A 20,734-nucleotide genomic window follows, 5' to 3' on the forward strand; every position below is an offset into this window, starting at 1 on the left:
TTGAGGGGTATGTTTTATTATTCCAGTTTTCATAAAGAAAAAAGCTGCACTTCCCCAGAAGTCTTCCTTCACTGTTACACTTCTGGGGACCTCTTCCAAGAGGGCCTGGAAGGACTGCTGTTACCTATCAAAATACATCTGATTCTTGTGGTTGCTTATCCCAACACTCAAAGCCATTTGGAATGTAAGAAATTGAAGTCCCCTTTCCCCACCCAAACCTGATCAAGTGGAAGAGGGTTATTTAAAAAAGAGAGAGACAGAGACAAAGAAATGCATACTCAAAAGAAAATCCTTGTAAACTAGCTTGAAACTCATTTCAACAGAATTTCAGAATGTTTCTTTTGCTCATTAGTAAGCCTCCTCTGAAAGATGATTTTATGTAATACCAAATTAAAATTAATATATAATATTCATTAATATACTAAATACTTTCCTAGGAAACAGGTAGATTTTCTAAAAATGTAAAAGAAAAGGTCAAAAGGTCATATGTGCAGTTGATATCTGAGCATTCATGAAAATTCCCATTAATGTGTGTGTGTGTGTGTGTGTGTGTGTGTGTGCGTGTATATATATATATATATATGAATGGGAAGATAATAAAGAATAGTGGTCAGAAACACAGACTTCAGGGTCAGCCTTGGGCTCTGGGTCCCAGAGCAAGTGATTTAACCTCTGTAAACCCCAATAGTGTGGTTGAGAGGGTTAATCAGGCAATGCATGTAAAGCACTTGGCACTTTGCCTACACACAGTAAGCATTTGAATAGTCGAAGCTATTATTTTGTGATATTGTGTTGTTCCGAAAGACCAGTGGCAGGAAGTAGAGGCGAAAACACTGGAAATGTAATACTCTTTGTATGTTTGAGACCACTGTGAAGGTGACGCGTAATGCTAGAATACCATGTAGGTGCTATGGTAATTTCCAGGGAGGTTCACATATACAGATTGACCGTGAAGATGTTGCATGTGAAAATAATCATTTCTGGAAACACGCTTGTGTGATATGTTCTACATAAACACCTTTTGGATTCTCTGTCCCCAGGTACGGCAGACGGAACTGTGCCGACGTCGGTGCTGTCCTACTCAGATTACATATCCAGACCCGAAGACCACACCAGTGTCATCCACTTTGACAGACATGAGCGTGAAAAAACGTGTCGCATCGTTGTTATTGACGACTCCTTGTATGAAGAGGAAGAAACATTCCATGTCCTTCTGAGCGTGCCCATGGGCGGGAGGATTGGATCGGAATACCCAAGGGCTCGGGTTACAATCGTCCCTGACAAAGATGATGGTAAGTGCTAATTTACTTGAAAGTTATTCCTCCTACCAGGCAGAACAACATCAGGCACAACCTTCTAGACAGAAAAATAAGAGCGTGAGAGAATTATGCACGTTCGTATTATGCTTGGTTTCGTAGTGGGACTAAGTTTCAAAGTTGGCCGCATCAATCCATTTGGCTTTCTTGATTTAATGTTTTTAAAAGGCAAAAGTCACACTTATGTACGCTTTCTCCCTCTGTACAGTATTCTTTTATAATGTTGCTTACTGTTAGGTGATGAAATTTTTCCAGTCTCATGAGGAAGAATGGAAGCGATAATCAATTTAATTTATTTCCTTTTTGTTTGTTTTGTCTTGCTTTTATTTATTTATTTTTTTTAATGTTTATTTTTGAGAGACAGCGAGAGTGCAAGTGGGGAAAGGGGGCAGAGAGAGAAGGAGACACAGAATCTGAAGCAGGCTCCAGGCTCTGAGCTGTCAGCACAAAGCCTGACCCGGGGCTTGAACTCATGAACCATGAGATCATGACCTGAGCTGAAGTCGAAGGCTTAACTGAGTGAGTCACCCAGGTGCCCCTGTTTTGTCTTGCTTTTAAAAGTTTATAGTTTGCAGTATTAATCTCAGTATTTGAACTTGTTTAACAAAGAAACCCGTCAGACAAGGCTGTTAATAAACAAATAACTTGGGGCACATGGGTGGCTCAGTCAGATAAATGTTTGACTTCGGCTCAGGTCATGATCTCACAGCTTGTGGGTTCTAGCCCCACGTTGGGCTCTGTGCTGACAGCTCAGAGCCTGGAGCCTGCTTCGGATTCAGTGTCTCCGTCTCTCTCTCTGCCCTTCCCCTGCTCACACTCTGTCTGTCTCTCAAAAAATAAATAAACATTAAATAAATGAATAAAATAAAATAAATGAATAGCTAGAAAGATAATAAACATATAGAAAATAAAATCCCACAGGTAGCTCCCTGCACCAAAAAGGGGGGGGGGGGGTGGTTATCTTAGAGGGAAACTCAATTATCATGAAATAATCCCGCTTTTGGAATAGAAAACGGAGAAGGTCTTATCTTCCCAGCTCAAGAAATAGTTTGTGCCTTGAGAAAAGAGAACCAGGGGGACAATTGTGAGTAACCTCTTGAGGAACAGAGAGAACAGCAAGCCGAGAGGACCCCCCCGCCACCCAGTACTTGGAATATTTTTCTCTCCCTCATAGTCGATTAAAGAGGAAGAAGCTGGGTGGATGAATCTTGGCTCGGAGAGGAGCTGGAAAAGAGTCAAAATGTTTTCATTCCAAATAACATGAAAACTCAGGAAAAAGATTATAACCTACCAGGGAGGGTCTTTGACAGTTAAGAGACAGTTAAGTTAAAAGGATAGTAATGTGGCTTGTGAGCTTATACTCTGTGCCAAACACAGCCCTGGGTCCTTTGTACATCATCCTCCTGACAATCCCATGAAATAGATCATGTCTTTTTTTTTTAATGAAAACGTTTAAAACCACTAAGTGACAAAAATTAGGAATGATTTTATCAAGAGGCATTTGAAGAAAGTGTTGATTCTGCTATCACTTAAATGATGTCCAGTTGCTTTAGCTTATTTGTCTATAAACTAATAAGTAATTCTGTTCTGTATTTAAATAAAGTACAGAAATTTTATTTTAAATGATCTTAGAGAGGAAGCCAGGCAGCCAAAACAGAGTTACTAGTCCACACTAAACACCTATCTGCTATCTAGATATTTGTCTATTTCTGTTAACATAGGTAGAAAGATCGTGAGATTTAATTTAGAAATAGTAAACATAATTAACGATTACTTCAGCTCAGTTTGTTTTGTTGGCAAAAAATCTTTCCCATATGGATTTTTGTGGGATGTACATGGGGAAACAATAAAGGTACACAAAGAAACCATTATTTATTAAGCGCCAGGCATTTTGATAGGTACAGAGCTAAGTCGTTTCAAGGGTGAAGGGTGATGTCATGATCCCTGTTTTACTATGGCAAGACTGAGTCTTAGAGAGGCCACCTGACTCAGGCTGACTTGAATTTGCAAAGTTAGTACACTACAAAGTTACTATCGGGGCCCCAAATACATGACTTTTCTACCCTGTCACTGGTATCTAGGGGTGACAAGTCTGTGGAAACCATTGGCACGATGTCTACTATTACATAATATTTGTAAAATACTTTATTATTACGAATGCTTCACTGAGCTTTCCATTCCCTGGTATAGGCAGCAGAAGTGGTATTCTGAGTGGGGTAACTAAAGCTCCGAGAGCTGTTTGCCCCAGAATAGGGCTGGGGGGGTTGGGGCCACAGGCTTTGATTTCAAGGCTTCAGAACGCCACGCAAGCATTGGACCAGCAGACTGTCAGGAATGCTACCAGGAACCATCTTCATTTCTTCATTCCCCCAACCCCTTTTATGTCTCCTTCTGTTTTCTCTCTTCTGTCTCTTCCCTTCTACTCCTAACACCACTACTCTAGTCCAGACAGACCCTTTCCATCTCACATGTAGATTGTCGTGAATTCACAGGTTTCACATCCTGGTATGTCTTCCCATGCAAACCCTTGTTCCCACTGCCACCAATTTAATCTTTCTTAAACTCGAGTCCATGCCTTCCCTCAACACAAAACCATTAACGGCAAAATGTTACCACCATCAGGAGGATGGGAACATTCCCCTTTCCTCACCCAAGAGCCAATAATGCGCAAGAGGGAAAAAAATAAAGCATTGCCTCAACTGTGCTGGTGGTATAACAGTGGAGAAACCTCTAAAGACTGAAGTTATTTCTAAATTAAAAGCAAGATTTATAAATGTTATTCAACAAATATTGCAGTTATTTTCTTAAAAATATAACGGTCTGGGGCGCCTGGGTGGCGTAGTCGGTTAAGCGTCCGACTTCGGCCAGGTCACAATCTCGCGGTCCGTGAGTTCGAGCCCCGCATCGGGCTCTGGGCTGATGGCTCGGAGCCTGGAGCCTGTTTCCGATTCTGTGTCTCCCTCTCTCTCTGCCCCTTCCCCGTTCATGCTCTGTCTCTCTCTGTCCCAAAAATAAATAAAAAACTTTGAAAAAAAAATTTTTTTAAATATAACGGTCTGTCTGGTCAGGATAAGGAAGGAAAAAAAAAGAAAGGGAAAGGAAAGAAAAGAAAGGAGAAGAGGGGCACCTGGGTGACACAGTCGGTTGATCTTGCGACTTCAGCTCAGGTCATGATCTCACAGTTTGTGAGTTCGAGCCCCACACTGGCCCTGCGCTGACAGCTCAGAGCCTGGAGCCTGCTTCGGATTCTGTGTCTCCCTCTCTCTGCCTCTCCCCAACTCATGCTCTTGCTCTCTCTGTCTCTCAAAAATAAATAAACGTTAAAAATAAGAAAATAGAAAGGAAGGAAGGAAGGAAGGAAGGAAGGAAGGAAGGAAGGAAGGACAGTGAGGTAGACACAGAGCGGGTCTCAAGAGAACAAACAAAGTCAGACTGAGAAGGAAGAATAGGACAGTCCAGGAAATTAGAGGAAGAAATGAAAGAGCTTCATATCTAAGGAGGAAAGGAAAGGACAATCCAGATGAAAAAAGACTAGAGACAAGTCTCCAGAATAAACCACTTCTGCACATCCTGTACCCATTTGGGCAGTGAGTCTCTCCCTCCACAGTTCTTCAAAATGCCACTAGCAAAATGAACGCTGCTTACAGCTCTTCAACCGCTTTCTTTTTAAGTCTTCAGAAGCTCAGCTCTGAGACTACTATGACCTATCAGAAGGAATTATTCCCTGGACCACGTAGCACGCACAGCAGATGGCACAAACTCTTCCTGAGGCTTAGTCTCCACCCTGACGTGGAAGTTGTGGGGATCGAGCTTGTATTCAGTGCAATGAGAAACCGTTTGAGGATGGCTTCCACGCTTCGCTTATCCACTGCTGCCTCCCCACAAAGTTCTTTTGGGTGAAGTATTTCAGAGACCATCCCACTGGCTAAGTGATCATTTATAGTACTCGTTCAGTGAGATTTTCTGATGTGTGCAAAATCAGTGCTGATTACTACATCAGATATCGACCCTTGGCGAGATTAACAATATCGACCTACAGTGCTTAGGACCTGCACATGGACCCCAACCTTTCCTTCTCGTTGACTCATCACAGTTTGTTTCCTCCTTAACTATTAGCAGCATCGTTTTCTTTCTTTCTCGTTTCTTCCTGTGCTAGGTAGGACTTTTACCATAATGTTGCATAGAAGCAGTGGAATAGGCATCCATGGGGGTTTTCTTTTTGTTGTTTTCTGACATTCTGCATCTTTTTTCTGACTTGAAAGGAAGTATTGACAATGTCCCACCATTTGGAATCATGTAGGCTATAGGATTCTAGTAACATTTTGTTGGGTTAAGAAAACACCCAATCTGACAAAGGCTTTTAGCAGAAGTAAGTCAAATCTTATCCCATCAAATTTTCTGCATCTATTGAAATTATCATGTAGTCTTTTTTTTCCTTCAGCCTATTCACGCTGTGACTTGCACTTTTCGATGCACTAGCCTTAAGCCACATGCACGTGCTTGAATAAACTTCCTCTTTCATGACCTATTTTTTATAAACTGCTAGGTTAAATTTGAGAATATTTTATTTAGTACTTTTGCACCTATGTTTATGAATGAGATTTAAGTTTGTTGATTCGTCTGGCTTTAGATTGGAAAGGAGTCAAGTGAGAGAATCAGGTGCCTCACTTTCTACATGTGAATTTTCTGGTTCGAACCTGTCTCGTTTGTTACACTGACTATTCCCCCATTCCTCACGTTGGCCACCATCCGGAAAACTGCACATGCGTGAAGAATAAATGCAAAAGTACAAAAGACACAGACAACAGAAAACACCCTATTTGTTTCATCTGGCTAATTCCTATCCTTACCATTTGCTTGACTTTCAAAGCCAGAAAGTATCTTCCAGTAAGAGACTTAGTGTCTTTCAGCCAAGTTGTATCTCCCATGTCCGTTTTGTACTCCCCAACATACTGTAGCTGACCTTAATTTTCATCACTTAACAAGAGGTCTTTCTGTTTCTCTGTTGAAAGATCTTTTTTTTTTTTTTGTAAGTTTATTTGTTAATTTTGAAGGGTGGGGGAGGAGCAGAGAGAAAGGGAAAGAGAGAATCCCAAGCAGGCTCTGCACTGTCAGCATGGAGCCTGATGTGGGGCTCGAACCCATGAACCATGAGATCTTGACCAGAGCTGAAACCAAGAGTCGGACACTTAACCAATTGAGCCACCCGGGTGCCCCTGAAAGTCATCTTAATACTACCATATACTTCTCCACACAAATATCACAAAGAGAAATATGGAAATGAAAATGTCTTTTCCTTTCTTCCGTGAATCAAAATGTCTTGAGGGTATATATTTGCTACTGTAAGCCATTAATCTTCCTGTGTTAGGACAAAACACTTTGGTTTGGCATCTTTATTTTTTTATTTAACCCCTTAACTTTCATTGATGTCCTGTCTTGTGGGAAAAGCACCACAAGGTCTCTGAAGATGACATAGAACAAAAAAAAAAATACTCCTTTGCCCTCAGAAAGCTTTCACTGTAATGAAGAAACAAGGAAAGCGCATATTGAACACATCCACCAACAGAATTATTCCCCAGAAAATGCATAATTAACTATACACAAATAAGACGGTGTCATCTATTTTAAAGAAGTTCAAAGTTTGTTAACTTAAAAATTTTTTTAACTTAAGGATGTAACATTTATTTTTTATTTTTTTTATTATTATTTTTTTTAACGTTTATTTATTTTTGAGACAGAGAGAGACAGAGCATGAACGAGGGAGGGTCAGAGAGAGGGAGACACAGAATCGGAAACAGGCTCCAGGCTCTGAGCTGTCAGCACAGAGCCCGATGCGGGGCTCGAACCCACGGACCGCGAGATCGTGACCTGAGCCGAAGTCGGACGCTTAACCGACTGAGCCACCCAGGCGCCCCAAGGATGTAACATTTTTTAACCTAATAACGTACAGCACAAGTTTCGCTTTAGTAAAAGAATAGAATTTCCACTTTAAAGTTTCCTTAGCATAACTCGAGAGATGGAATCTCTGGATAGTGTCGTATTGTTTACTGTGTATTCACTAGTTCAGCAATATTTTGTGGGAATCCAATATTCACTCTAATCATTCAAAGACATGTAAACTGAGCACCTCTGTTCTAGCGACTGCTGGGTGCAAAAGCAAACAAAAGAACCACAACTTCCAAACCCCTGGGCTTTTCACACTTTGGGGGATACACAGATAAGTGAACACGCAAGCATAAAATAAATGTGATAAGTGTTCTGCCAGGAAGGGACATCTTTCCCAGCCCAGGTTCAGAAAGGGATTGTTTTTGTTTTTTGTTTTTAACATTTATTTTTTTTTTTGAGAGACAGAAAGAGACAGAGCGTGAGCAGGGGAGGGGCAGAGAGTGAGGGAGTCACAGAATCTGAAGCAGGCTCCAGGCTCTGAGCTGTCATCACAGAGCCCAACGCAGGGCTTGAACTCACCAACTGAGAGATCATGACCCGAGCCAAAGTCAGACACTTAACTGACTGAGCCACCCAACGCCCCAGGAAAGGATTCTTAAAAAACATGATGTCCTAGCTGGAATTTGAGGGCAGTACCAGAGTACCCCAGGGAAGAAAGAAGGGAAGTATGTTTCCGGGGAAGCAACTCTCAAGTGCACAGGCTGAGTGCGAGTGATGAGTCCAGGGGGCAGTGTGGACGTAACAAATCTCTACAGCCCAAAGGTGTGAATAACAAAGACGATTGGAGAAATGGAGAAAGGGTCAATCTCAGAGGACCAGGCTGCCATGTAGAGAAGTTGTGTCTTATTGTTGAAATAGAAATAGGGAATGACTAACAGGCTTTAAGTAGAATGACAAAATCAGATTCATATCTTAGAAATATCACTCTGCCTGAAATGTAGAGGATAGATTGAGCTGCTCAGGAAGCTGTTGGAGAAATGCAGGTGATAGGTGCAGTGGCCTGAACAGGTTGGTTGGATGAGGATGAAGGGACCAGGAGGCATCCAAGAGATATGCTGGGAAAGAATGGGCATGAGAGATATGCTGGGAAAGAATGGGCATGACACGGTGATTGACTGGACAGGAAAGTCTGAAGAATGACGCTTTAACTTCTAGCTAGGGCAGTTATGCTAAGACTGGTCCAGTTCACCAAGATAGAGTGAGCATAGGAAGAACATGAACAATGAGTTAATTTAGAACATGTTAGTTTGAAGAGCCTGTGTGATTTCAAAGTACTACCCATGGAGTAGGAGAATGGAGATATGGGTCTGGACATTAGGATGGAACTATGCTCTAGAGACATTGTTACATGTTATCTCTGTTGATAATAACAAAGTCATGGGAGAAGATAAGATTGTTTAATGGCTCCCATATGATTTATAACATGGGCATATTTTACTCAATTCTCTTATCTTAAAAAACAGAGTGCATTTCATGAATGCTAAGGAGAGAATGGGAAAGAGAAAGGTAGTCCCTAGAAGGGTACGACAATCCCAGTAAAGAAAGTGTTAGAAAATTTTATTCATGTCTCTAATACTCAGTTTCCGTGAGTAAAATGGGGATATTAATTTTACGTATATTTTTTTTCATTTTAAAAGTTGACGTCTTATGAGTATGTTTTGCCTGTCGTGTACATATTTATAAATGAAAACAATACTGCTAGCCCTAAAGTACTTTCATCTTGGAGAGAGGAAATAATGCTGGCTTAATGGGGAGAAAGGCAAATTATATGCATGCACGATAATACCGATACATACTAACAGTTGTCACTTCTGAACACTCACTATGTGCCAGAAATTTTACATGAATTACCTAGTTAAATCTAAAAACAACTCTGTGGAATAGGTAGGTATCTCTGTACTTGGCAGATGGAAAAACTAGACTCAAGCTAAAAAAATTGCTTAAGAACACACAGATGTAAAGTGTTGGATATATGTCCTAAACTTAGGTCTATTTAACTCAGAATCGATGTGCTTCGTCATTAGGCTATAATGAATCCTGAAACTCACCAAGGGGATTAAAATGTAAGTAATACCTAGTGACATAACTGAAGGGAGGCAATTGACATGGAATCTAGAAAAGAATAAACACAGGTCCGTACTGGTAGGGAGGGAAGGTGTGTTGTTTCTGAGGGTGGCCAATCTCTCACTCATTAAAAATTATGTAACTGGAGTAGGGAGAATGTTCAAGCCTGTTATGTAGTTGGATGAAATAATCATCCCGACTTTCCAACACCCTTTGCTCTGACTGCTGTGTCTGGTACAGCAGATGGCAAATCACCTAACCATTCCCTGACTAATAAGAAATAAATTTTTTGTAACTTTGTAACTCAGAGCAATCAGAATTTTAGAAAGTGAATTGGTTCCCCAAAGCTAGATGGTTCCTCAAGTAAGTAATGAGATGGGGTTTCGGTGCCTGCACAGTAGAGAATCAAGAACTACGCCCGAAGCAACTTTTTTAGGTACCAATATCTGAGGATCTCACCCAGAACCACGGGTCACTCTCTGTGGTCTGAGAGTAGAGCGGGGGTTCAAAGTGCAGCAATACGTGTGATAAAATCCGTGTTGAATCTTTAAGAAGCTAACGCCTTCCTTGTGTTTGGGAAAGACTTCCACACGAGCTTATACACTGACACAAGAATAATGCCGTCCCTTTGGGCAGCTCTTCTAAACATCCTCCATCAATGTCCTTAACGCGCACAACTTCAGGAATGGTTACAGCATTTGTTCACTGGGAAGAGTATTAAGTCAGGGCTAGCAGTATTTCACTAATCTTTGCTGTCAGTCTTTGGAAGTTAATTAAGGAATATTCAAGCTTCCATTTTCTGCTTTTGTGTGACAGCCCGCAGGGGTTTTCGCTAAAGTGACTGGCTTTCTCGACCACCCTAGACAAATTACCATTCTAGATATGAGCCAGGAACATGTAAGAGGCAGCGTGGTGAGCCCTATGGTAAATGTAACTCAATTCAATGCTGTTCAAAAGCTTACTGACATGAGAAAAGCTTTCTCAACAGTAAGGCTACTTTATCGGGGAAAAAAAAACATTTCAAATACTAGAAAAGTACATCGTGGTATGGAATGTGGGTGAAATATGTTTTATTCATTTGTGCTGAGCTGAAAGACCTGGTCTCCATCGTTTTTCTTCTCTAATACCATTATTTGATTAGGGTAAGCTCCAATTAAGTAATGCCAGGCCAGTCATTGTTCAAGTTCAATTAAAGTAACAGCTTGACAAAACAAAGTCACATTCTGGTTTAGTAATGCTTGAGTTAGAACAATATTAAAAGTCAAGACATGGGAAATGAGTTTCTAACTGCTTAGAATATTAATGCATTGCAGCCATTAGCAGACTATTTAAAATAGTTGATGATGCTAACTAAGGATTTAGTGAATGCCAGTGGGTGTTCAGTGAGTGAAAGGTATTGCCAGAATGATAAAGATTATACCAGGTTTTTCACATGGCAAGGATTCTAGATATAATGATGTAAATATTATACACTTTGGAAATAACAATAGAATAAAATAGCAAAAATGAAATATCCTGCTGTACGAAAAAAAATTGAATCTCACATATACACACACAGAGTAAATGTTTGTTATGCATTTACAGAGTGTGACAAGTGGGGACTACAGGGACATTTATGACATAGACCAGAATCTCACAATGCTTATGGTCTATTTGATAGGAAAAAAAACCTAAGTGCATAAAATGTTAAAGGAGAATGATTCATTTCAATAATAATTTGAAACAGAAAAAAAGGAGACTCAGAAAGCAGAGTGGGATTAAAGGCAATTGCATGATCACTCTGTGAGTCAGGAGAGGAAGAGAGAAAGGCTTTAACAGGCAGAAAAGATTCAGGTGAATGGAGAACAGAGCCAAGTATTCCAAGATTACACGAGTGAGAGCTTGAGGGAGGGAAAGGCTTTGAGAGCAGGGGACAATCCATTTTGGCCAGGTTTGGCCTTTTCCGAGAAAGGTTGAGTGCCCATCTCCTTTGATTGACCCTTAGACCAGGGCTGTAGATACACTTTACTGTTGTCCAGTCGAGGAATCCTGAACACTCCATTTTTTTTCTTGGGTCTGTTTTCCTCATTTGAAACATGAACGTGTTATCACCTGGATTTCTTACCTTGCAGAATTGTTGTGACGACCGAACATGATCTGTATGAAAGCACTTTAAAACGTAGCTAAAGAAAAGGAAGGTGGGCATCATGAGTCTGAAAAAGAGGTTCGAAGCATACCGGGGGTGACATTGAACGAGATAAGGAGTTCTGAATTTATTGGGTAGGGAGCACCGGAAGTGTTTGAACAAGAGCGTGCAATAATCAGAGCTGTATTGGGAGGTTATTAACTAGAAAGCACTGTATGTGAACAGAATTGGAACGTGAAGCGTAGAGTGAGATGGTGAGGCTAGAAAGGAAACAACCTACTGTTGTAGATACCTGCTATGACTTGGACCTCATGCATGTCGGAGGGAGGAGGGGAATTTTTAAAAAACTTTGTGCTTGACAGGCTCAAAGTAGGGAGGTGTACCATTCATTATAGGAGGTTAGATGAGGGAACCAGCTGGAAGAAAGGAGGTTGGAAGAAGATGAGAAATTCTGTTTCAACACACCAAGTTCAGGTTAGCGATGCGACGCCATTGAAACTGGGCAATAGACCTCCATAAATATGGAACTGACTAAGCCGGAATTAAGGATTTGGGTTGCATGCGGTATTGTGCACCAGATGGTCATAACTGAAGTCAGAAGGATGCAGGAGGTCCACGAGGGTGGGTGGGGAGGGTGAAAGGATAGATGACCATGTAGTACAATTTCACATGTATTTCCAATAAGTCAAGTGTGTAAAGTAGAATAATGAAAGGCTATTAGAATATATGTCTATTAAATAATATACAGATTTGGGGGGGGGGAGCTGTTACATGCAAATTAATAATTAAGTATCCCTTGTTATATAACAAGAAAATTGCAGGAATGTGCAAAATGACGCACGTTATTGGAATTACCAAACAATGAGTACACTTTTAGGCCCTTTAAACTGGTTTTAAATGTTGCCCCTTTTTAAAATAACTAACATTAAAGTAGTGTGGTTTAGTTCCCTCATTTTATACTTTTCAGTTAAATTGAAGCCATCTATGATAAAAAGTTTACTTCATATCATTTTTTTTTTAATTATAATGGTTTCTGGAGGGTGTTGCAAGAATTATAGGCTTCATTCAATTCTAGCAAACTCCAGAGTGGGAGAGGGTAAGGAAAAGAGCGTTTGTGGATGTGAATGAGCGGGTCATTCACTAAATCTGAGTAGGAGGGTCCAGAGAAGTGAGGCTTGGTCTTTGGTTGGACCCTCAGCGTCCCTGTTTGCGGTACCGTCGACCTGATTCTGAACCTGGCTGGCCCCAGAGCTCGGCAGGCCCCAGAGCCCAGCAGGCCAGCCGTAGACAGGGAACAGCCCCACAGCGGGCTGAGGCTCAGGGGCATGTATTAAAACACGGCAAATGCACCAGGGTCCCAAGGGACTTCATTAGCAACCGAAGTACATTTGACTCACCCTGTTGTGGTCAGCGGCTCTGAAGGACTTGGGTGGTACACTGTCGCCACCTCCCCTGGTCTTTCCTGAACTGTTGATACAATGCACTGCTCGCAGCAGGGAAGGCATGAAGGGCTTCCGTCCACCACACACACGCACACTTGGCAAGCAGCCACTTGCCTCTCTCCCGCGAGGCCCATGAAAGCATTCCCCCCACCGTTACCAGAAAAGACAGAGGCTCCAGAGCTCTCTACGAGAGCAGCTAACCATTTTGTATAGTTTACACTGAAGAATGACCTTATGGCCGCAAGAGAGTGAGCACAGGGAGCGGGGCCGGGGCACAGAGCCAGTCCGCCCAGAAATAAGCTCTCGAGTTCATGGAGTGTAAATTTGCAGGCTTGAGTTTGGCCGGGGTGGCTCTAAGAGGGTAAGGCTGTGATACCGAATAGGACCACACTGGCCACACAATATTCAACTAACCCGTCTTTTTTTCTTAGGGCCTCATAGATATCATATACGTCATAAAATAATAATAACTAACATGAGCCCCTTGTTAGGTGTGCTGAGGCTTTTGTTTGAATTATTTTGTTTCACACACAGACACACAAACTAGGAGCAAGGTTTAATTGTGCCTCAGTGTCGTCATCTGTGAGTGGCTAGGTAGCTTGCTCAAGGTCACACAGCTGGTAAAGACTCAGCTAGGCTGACTGCAGGGTCCGTGGCACTAACCATTAGGCTTCCCACCTCATGAAATAGACACCGCTGCCTTCTGATTCTACACTGGACTACTCGAAGAGAGTGTGAGGTATCCTAATAGAGAACCCGACAAGGTAAAGCAAACCAGATACTTTTATACGCAAACAGCATCCTGGGAATCCTGGAATAATTAAAATGTTGACAGTTCCAGACATTAGGCATAAGCTACGTACATAAGCTATCTTGGTGCCCCCTTTACCAATTTTAATTCCTCAAGGATCGTTAGGAAAGCATAGTAGTGCATTCCGGTACTTCAGCCGGACAAGGAACAGCATTGCTTTTTCCACATCATTTAGCAACCGGCCCAGGGGAAGGGGTTGCACTTGGAAGGATCGGCGCCCGGCTCTCTTGTCAAGTCCTTATGGACAAATGCCGTCTTGTGTTTGTTTGGTCTTTTTCCTGGTTAACACTGAATGCCTGACTCCCATCTCTTCCACCCGGGAGAGTGGATGCCGGCTATGGAATACCGTCTTGTAGACATCAGAGGGTAAATATTGCTGATTTATGATCACCGAAACCCTGGAAGCAGATCTCTATAAACATCTGTAGGAACCTCAAGATCTCAAGTCACAGACAAATTCCATTTTAGTGCTAAAAATCACATACATCTGAGAAATGACTTCTCAGATACTCGACTTCAGATTTTTTTACGGTTAAAATTATTAAGAGAGGTATTACAATAAGGCAGCAAAAGGAAATAGAAGAGATGTCTTAATAAATGTTAAGCTAGCATAAGAAATTGCTAATTATTTGCCAGCAGCAGAGGTCTAGTGTATCCTCTTGTTGAAATCATAAATCACAAAGAAAATGCCGATACACCAACGGCTGCAACTTGGCTGAAGGCAGGGCTTCAGAGCCTTGACCTGCATGTCCCATGATGGAGGGAGAGGCCAGAGTCTGTGAAATCCTACAGTGAACTTACAGACATGTGATCATTTATTTACTGAGTCCAGACAAGGCTCTGTGTACCTGTGGTCTGTTGTGGAAACCATGTACTTCATAAATTCCATTTTTGTTAATTTTTTTTAATGTTTATTTATTTTTGAGAGAGAGAGAGAGACAGAATGCGAGCAGAGGAGGGGCAGAGAGAAAGGGAGACACAGAATCCGAAGCAGGCTCCAGGCACAGAGCTCAATGTGAGGCTTGAACCCACACACTGTGAGATCATGACCTGAGCCGAAGTCAGACGCTCAACCGACTGAGCCACCCAGGCGCCCCATAAATTCCATTATTAAAAGACAGCAGCATCTCCTTTTACGGTATTGGAATGAAAGATTCAGGAAAAAATTGGAACATAATGTACTGTTTTCTGACACTGTTGATCTGCCAGTTCATTGGTCACTGTACAGATGTGAGACTTCTTAGAGAGTTTGCCTCCTTATAAAACCTGCCACCAATCAAAAGCAGTTCTCTTGGGAATGAGGGCTCTTTACAGGGTCACCAGGCTCTCCGTGTACCTTCCTTTCCCTTTACAGAGAGACGTTACCTTTCACAGGATGCAGACAGGTTTTATGAATTCCCTAAGAAGCAGGTCTTCATTCTGTCATGCTGAAGCAGACTTCTGGATCTTTTTTTCTCCCTTTATTCCTAGTTTATAAATCTTATACCTGCCTTTCTTGTAACCTTAAATCTTCCTTTAAATGAGGTAGAGAACCTTTTTACTGACCTAGAGAGATACAAGATTGCCCAGTAAAGAATATGGGTAATATCATTGGCTAAAACCAGTGAACTATATCATTTTTATACCAAATAATTGTGATAATAATCTACGTTGGGAATATAAAATATAGTAAAACTAAAAATTCCTCTTTAGGCCACTTTAAGCACTTAAAATTACGGCTGAAAAATTTCCTTCACACTTCTAGAGAAATCAACACCTTCTTCATCCTTTTTCTAATAAACAGGTCCTCGTTCTGTCATACTAGAACAAACATTTGAATCATATATGTTCATACGTTTATTTATTTGAAATATTTGCCGAGCATCTCCAAGGTGCCAGATGCTGTGATAGGGTAAAAGCAACGCGAGATTTGTCCTGCCCTCACCTCACATATTTATTGCACCCTACTAAGTGCTGGCCACTGTCCAAAGCTCTGAGGACACGGTGGTGAACAAGGTGGGCCCAGTCTGTAGAGGCCAATGGATACAACATGGCAAATGATGAGACCAGGTCCACATGTAACGGGAGTTTTCAAAGGAGCATCCAGTGTGGCCCCGGTCGGGAAAGGCCAGGTCTCCTCCACACAGAGAACTGGGAAGACTGAGTCATGCAAGTTGGCAGCTCACAAACTGATGTGCATTGTCACATGTCCCCTCAGGCTGTGACAGTCTCAGTTGTGGAGACAACCGCGCTGTCTGGAATGAGCCAAGTCACTGTACAGATCAGCAGCCTCTGAATTTAAACACAGTCCCAGGAAAAAAAAATTAAATGGTTGGTAGAGCTCTATTAGCTAGCACTTTTTTTTTAAAAAGTCCGAACAGTCAGAATATAGGCATTGTGAGAGAGAAAGAGGGCTCTCTTTACACCTCCTAGGGCTGAAATATATCTCAGCTTCAGTTTCCCTGAGGGTGTTTCACAAACAGTCTGTTTCATGGTCCTAGGAAGTATGCCACTGTGGTCAAAATGCCAACAAGAAGCTCATTCTTTCCCTCTTTCTTTTTCTCTTTCTTTCTTTCTTTCTTTCTTTCTTTTCTTCCTTCCATCCTTCCTTCCTTCCTTCCTTCCTTTCTTCTTCTTTTTCTTTCAAAAATCATACTTACTCAGAGGGATAATTTTCAAGACCATACTTATTGCCAGGGACAGCTTGAAGAAGCCAAAGGCATAGGACACTTCACATTCTCACTGCCGCAAGGGGACCTTATAAATACAAGATCCGATTGTAAATAGTGTAGGTGTTGGTCTAAGACGCATGGTCCACAGCTCAGTGAACTGAGGGAGTACTCCCCGCACAATGTGTCAGGGTGGAAAGAGACACCGAATTTTATGCCCACTTTCCGGAGGATCACAATCTGCCTAACAAATCTAACTAGCATGCTTTAACTGATGTTTGTCCAGAAGACATATTCTGAAGTTCTTTAAAATGTCGGTGCGTGTAATTACCAGTGTGACTGGATCGAGCTCAGTGTACTGAGGGGAAAAATAAACTATGAGCAGGAGAAGATGTTTGATTAATTCTCTGAGGAAAGCTTCATTACCTTGTTCAAAACATCGCATCCCTTGACACTTCTGTGAAGAGGGAAACTCCATCAAGCCCTTGTGTCACAATTACAGAAAACTCAGTAATTCACTTATGCTTGGGATCTTCTCCCTTTTCTTTCTAGACAGTAAAGGGGAAGTATTAGAGGCACACACGTTACCATAGGTCTAGTGCCTTCGCTTCTGAAAGAAAGCAAATCAAGAAAACACAAATGAAATAGAGCAGGGCCGGTCTAACCTGGCTTTTCTCCTGTATTTCTAATCATGGTAAGCAATTGGATCAGCGCTAGACTCCTTTCTCTCACTCCCCACCCCACGTTCCTGATCTGCCTCCTTTATATCCTTGAATAATGTACCTTTACTCTCTTTTCCATGAGAACCGCCACCAGCTGTGCAGCCAGCTTCGTACTTTGCCCAGATTCCTGCAGTGGCTGTCAACCAGTCTCTCTGCTTCCGGTTTGCCCACCCCCAACCTATCCATCCTCCAGGCCCCCTGACCGTGCATTTTATCGCTGCCTTCCCCTTCTTGAAACTGAGCGCCTGTCGAGTGGCAGCTTCTGGGATAAGGTTCCAACCCCTCAGCTTGGCACGCAAGGTCCTGTGTGGCCTGGCCGTCGCTTTCTGTTTTTCTCCTTCCCCCGCCACCTCGCCCTGCGCGATGTACCTTACGTGCCCACTTGTCTGCAGTCCCTAAATGTGTGAAGCTCTGTGCTGCTTCCTCCGCTCGGAATGCTCTCCCACTCTACCTGCTCACACATTACCTGGCTAACTCACAACGATGCCTCAAAATCTAACCGCTAATAAGAATAATGACTTAGTAGCACGGCTGGCACTTAACTGTGTGAGGGTAATTTGCTGAGCGCTTAATGGCTGTTTTCTTATTTTTGTCCTTTAAAAGGAAACACCCACAATTAAGGACCAGGGGAAAGATGGGAGAATAGCCAGAGGAGAATGGTATTACAGAAGAAAAAGGATAAAGAGATTCAGGAAGACAAGTATGATCCCCCAGCATTAAAGTTTGCAGAGATAAAAAAAAAAAAAAAAAAGGAACACAGATTGGCCATATGCAGTTGAATTTAGCAAAGAGAAGGGCACCAGTCAACTTGGAGAGAGGATTTCCGGATGCTTTGGAGGATTAAACCATGCACCAATAAGTTTCAATGTGAATGGGAGCTGAAAAAGTTAAAGATAACGGATAATCTCTCAAGTTACTATTCAAGGGAAGGGGAAGAAAGGAAAAACTTGCAGGTCAAATAGTGGTGCTTGTGGCTGTGAACTAAGGTGTGATAGTATTGAGGGAAAGATTATTTATGATCATTTAAGTTGGGAGGAAAGAGCGAGGAGACAGATATCATCTGTACCATAAATCATTAGCAAAATCTGGTAGCACAGTTCAAGCAATTAGAACTGCTTTATTCATGGAGGCAGGATATGCTTGGGAAGCCATACTGCCTGGTGTCTAATCCTGGCTCTTATATCTTATAAGATAGATCACCTCTCAGTACCCAATTTCTTCGCATTAACACCCATTTTCTAGGCCTGTTATGAAGAATAAATAAGTTAGTATGTGTAAAGTACTTAGAACACCAGTGTGTTCAGCTGCCATTATTGTTACTGTCATGACGGCTTTTACCGTCTGTTTCAACTACTGGACCAGAAACTGCTTGAAGACAAGGGCTGTGTCTCCATCAGTATGTCCAGCATGGAGCACAGTGCTTAGCCATAAGAGGTGTTCAATAAATATGTAATAAATGAATGGATAAATGCCTAGAGACAGCAGGCTGACCAGGGCTACCTTTCTTAATAGTCTTACCATCACTTACTATTTTTTATAAGGTGGAAAAAAGACAAAAAAAGAATAGAGCTCTGTTTCTTTAAAAAAATACATTTCATGTGTTTATAAAATGCTACAGCAAGAACAAAATCTGTACACTTTAAGGACAAAATATGAACCTTGTAGTTCACTTGAATTTTCTGAGGTCCTTCTCTGATAACCAAAGTTAGTCTCCCACCTAAAGGTCACAAGGAGGCATAGCCGTTGCTCTGGACAACCGTGTGCTCCAGTTTATAGTCAGCTGTTAGAGTATAGACGTTCGACAGCTTCTTAGTGATGCTGTATTTATCTGAACACTAATAGCCTTGAATTGGCTTTTAAGTTTCCCCAGATAAGCCATTTACTTAGCTGCCCAGTTCCATTACCGACCCCTTCCCTCAGCAACCCTTTAAGCACGTAAATCACACCTTTCAGCCATGACTGTTCCTCAGTCCTAACTCAGGATATATGGACAGACAGCCTAGGATGTGAGGTGGCTTTATTTTTTAAAGATACTTTAAAAAAAAAAAAAGAAGTATAGTTCTTCCTTCTCTATAATTAAAACAAAACAAGTTTGAAGGTTTAAACACGGTGCTACCTTAGGAGTCATGTATGTTACCGAAGACGTTTTATCTGAATATAAGAAGTCACATGAAAAATCATCATGTCTACATTTTTATCATCTTGGTTTATGGTTTGTCCTTAGCTTGCAGACGATTTGCAAGACAAAAATGATCTAACTATTTTTCCGTGAGAGGGAGCAACTATTTTCTTCCCAAAAGAGAATTCGGGAAGTAAGCCTGAACAGGTTGTGTGAACGCTAAATGAGAAGAATAGCCACCAGCTAGCGTCATATTGACAAGAAACACAGCAGTCCCCAAGAGGGACCAAGAGAATGTGCATGGGCCCGCGAGCTCAGTGATGTGACTGCTCACAGGCCCAATTGGGCTGCAGACCAGAAATCCAGGCACCAGCGAGGCTGACTTCCCCGGTGTCCGGCCTTCGGAGGTGCCTAAAAGGAGACCAGCACCATGGCTTGTGGAAGGGGCCGGTGTGTGTCTTCCTCACCAAGATACAGAGGGATGGAAAACTCTTAGGACGTCTTTTCCTACACTACACACACTAGGAGCAATGGGGCAAAGGCGGAGTTGCTTCTGGGTCACACTCACGAGGGGAGACAAGGAAGAAGGCTTCTTAGAATAAAGGAGCACATTCCCCTCGGCTTCAAATGGAGTAGTTGCAGCTATTTATTCTGGAGGCCCTTCCTTTGCTGCCTGCAGGCACGTTCCAAGTGTCCATTGTGGAGCCTGTCTGTGGTCAAGATTATTTATTTCTCAAGTGTCAGCCACATGCTTTTATTCCTGAGACCTCACACAGACTGTGTTCGACACTCTGTTGGTCATAATCTTTCTTCCTTCAGCTGTTGGGATTCCCACGTAAATCACCCTGCATGTCAGAGTCTCCACCGATTCTGAAATCTCACTTATAAAGTTCACGTCAGTCAGGAGGAACGAAAATGTACATGGGTGCCTATCGGTGGTTTTTGGAGCAGTAACAATTTTTAAGTTGTGGACAGTTTAAGCATGAAATGATATTTCATTTTGTTTCCCTCTTCCTATGATGATTTTTTTATGAAGAAAGTTATCTTTACAACTAAGGAATACTGATCTATAATAGCCTAGCTTTCTCTTACATGGAATATTGTGTTCCTTTCTTGTCACTCAAGAAGATTCTCATTATACGTCTTTAAAGAAAATATTCTAACAACGTTCACCTTTCTTAACTATTTTCAGAGAAAGAAGAAAAATGATTCCACACATTCTAATGTGACTTGCAGGGGCAGACACCCAATAAATATGGCAATTATAATATTACTGTGACATTAACTATAATATTAATTGGTGTATCCTCACTAACAAGATGAGCTTTGGAGCCAAAATGATTACTTTTGATTAGGAACCCTAGAAGCAGTGATCAGTCTTAGCTTAGGTCTCCACACGTTTTTCGATGACCCCTCATATGCCAGGCTCCATGCTTCTCGTTGGCGTTTACAGATGAACAATACATGATTTCTGCCTTTGGAAAGATCCAGTGGGGGAGATGGATTGAATGGATGAGTCATTTGAACACAACATGAAATGT

At 41.8% G+C, this 20,734-nt stretch overlaps 1 protein-coding gene across 1 annotated transcript in view; it reads left to right on the plus strand.

The window, feature by feature from the left end:
• Window positions 1-20,734, plus strand: part of FREM2 (FRAS1 related extracellular matrix 2) — a 164,821-nt gene that overhangs the window by 94,411 nt on the left and 49,676 nt on the right. The window contains exon 6 of the mRNA XM_015544519.2: window positions 1,041-1,292. Coding sequence (XP_015400005.2) covers window positions 1,041-1,292 — 252 coding nt within the window. The remainder of the gene's footprint in view (window positions 1-1,040; window positions 1,293-20,734) is intronic.

Source organism: Panthera tigris, chromosome A1, assembly GCF_018350195.1.
Source record: "Panthera tigris isolate Pti1 chromosome A1, P.tigris_Pti1_mat1.1, whole genome shotgun sequence".
In the NCBI taxonomy this organism is placed as follows: domain Eukaryota; kingdom Metazoa; phylum Chordata; class Mammalia; order Carnivora; family Felidae; genus Panthera; species Panthera tigris.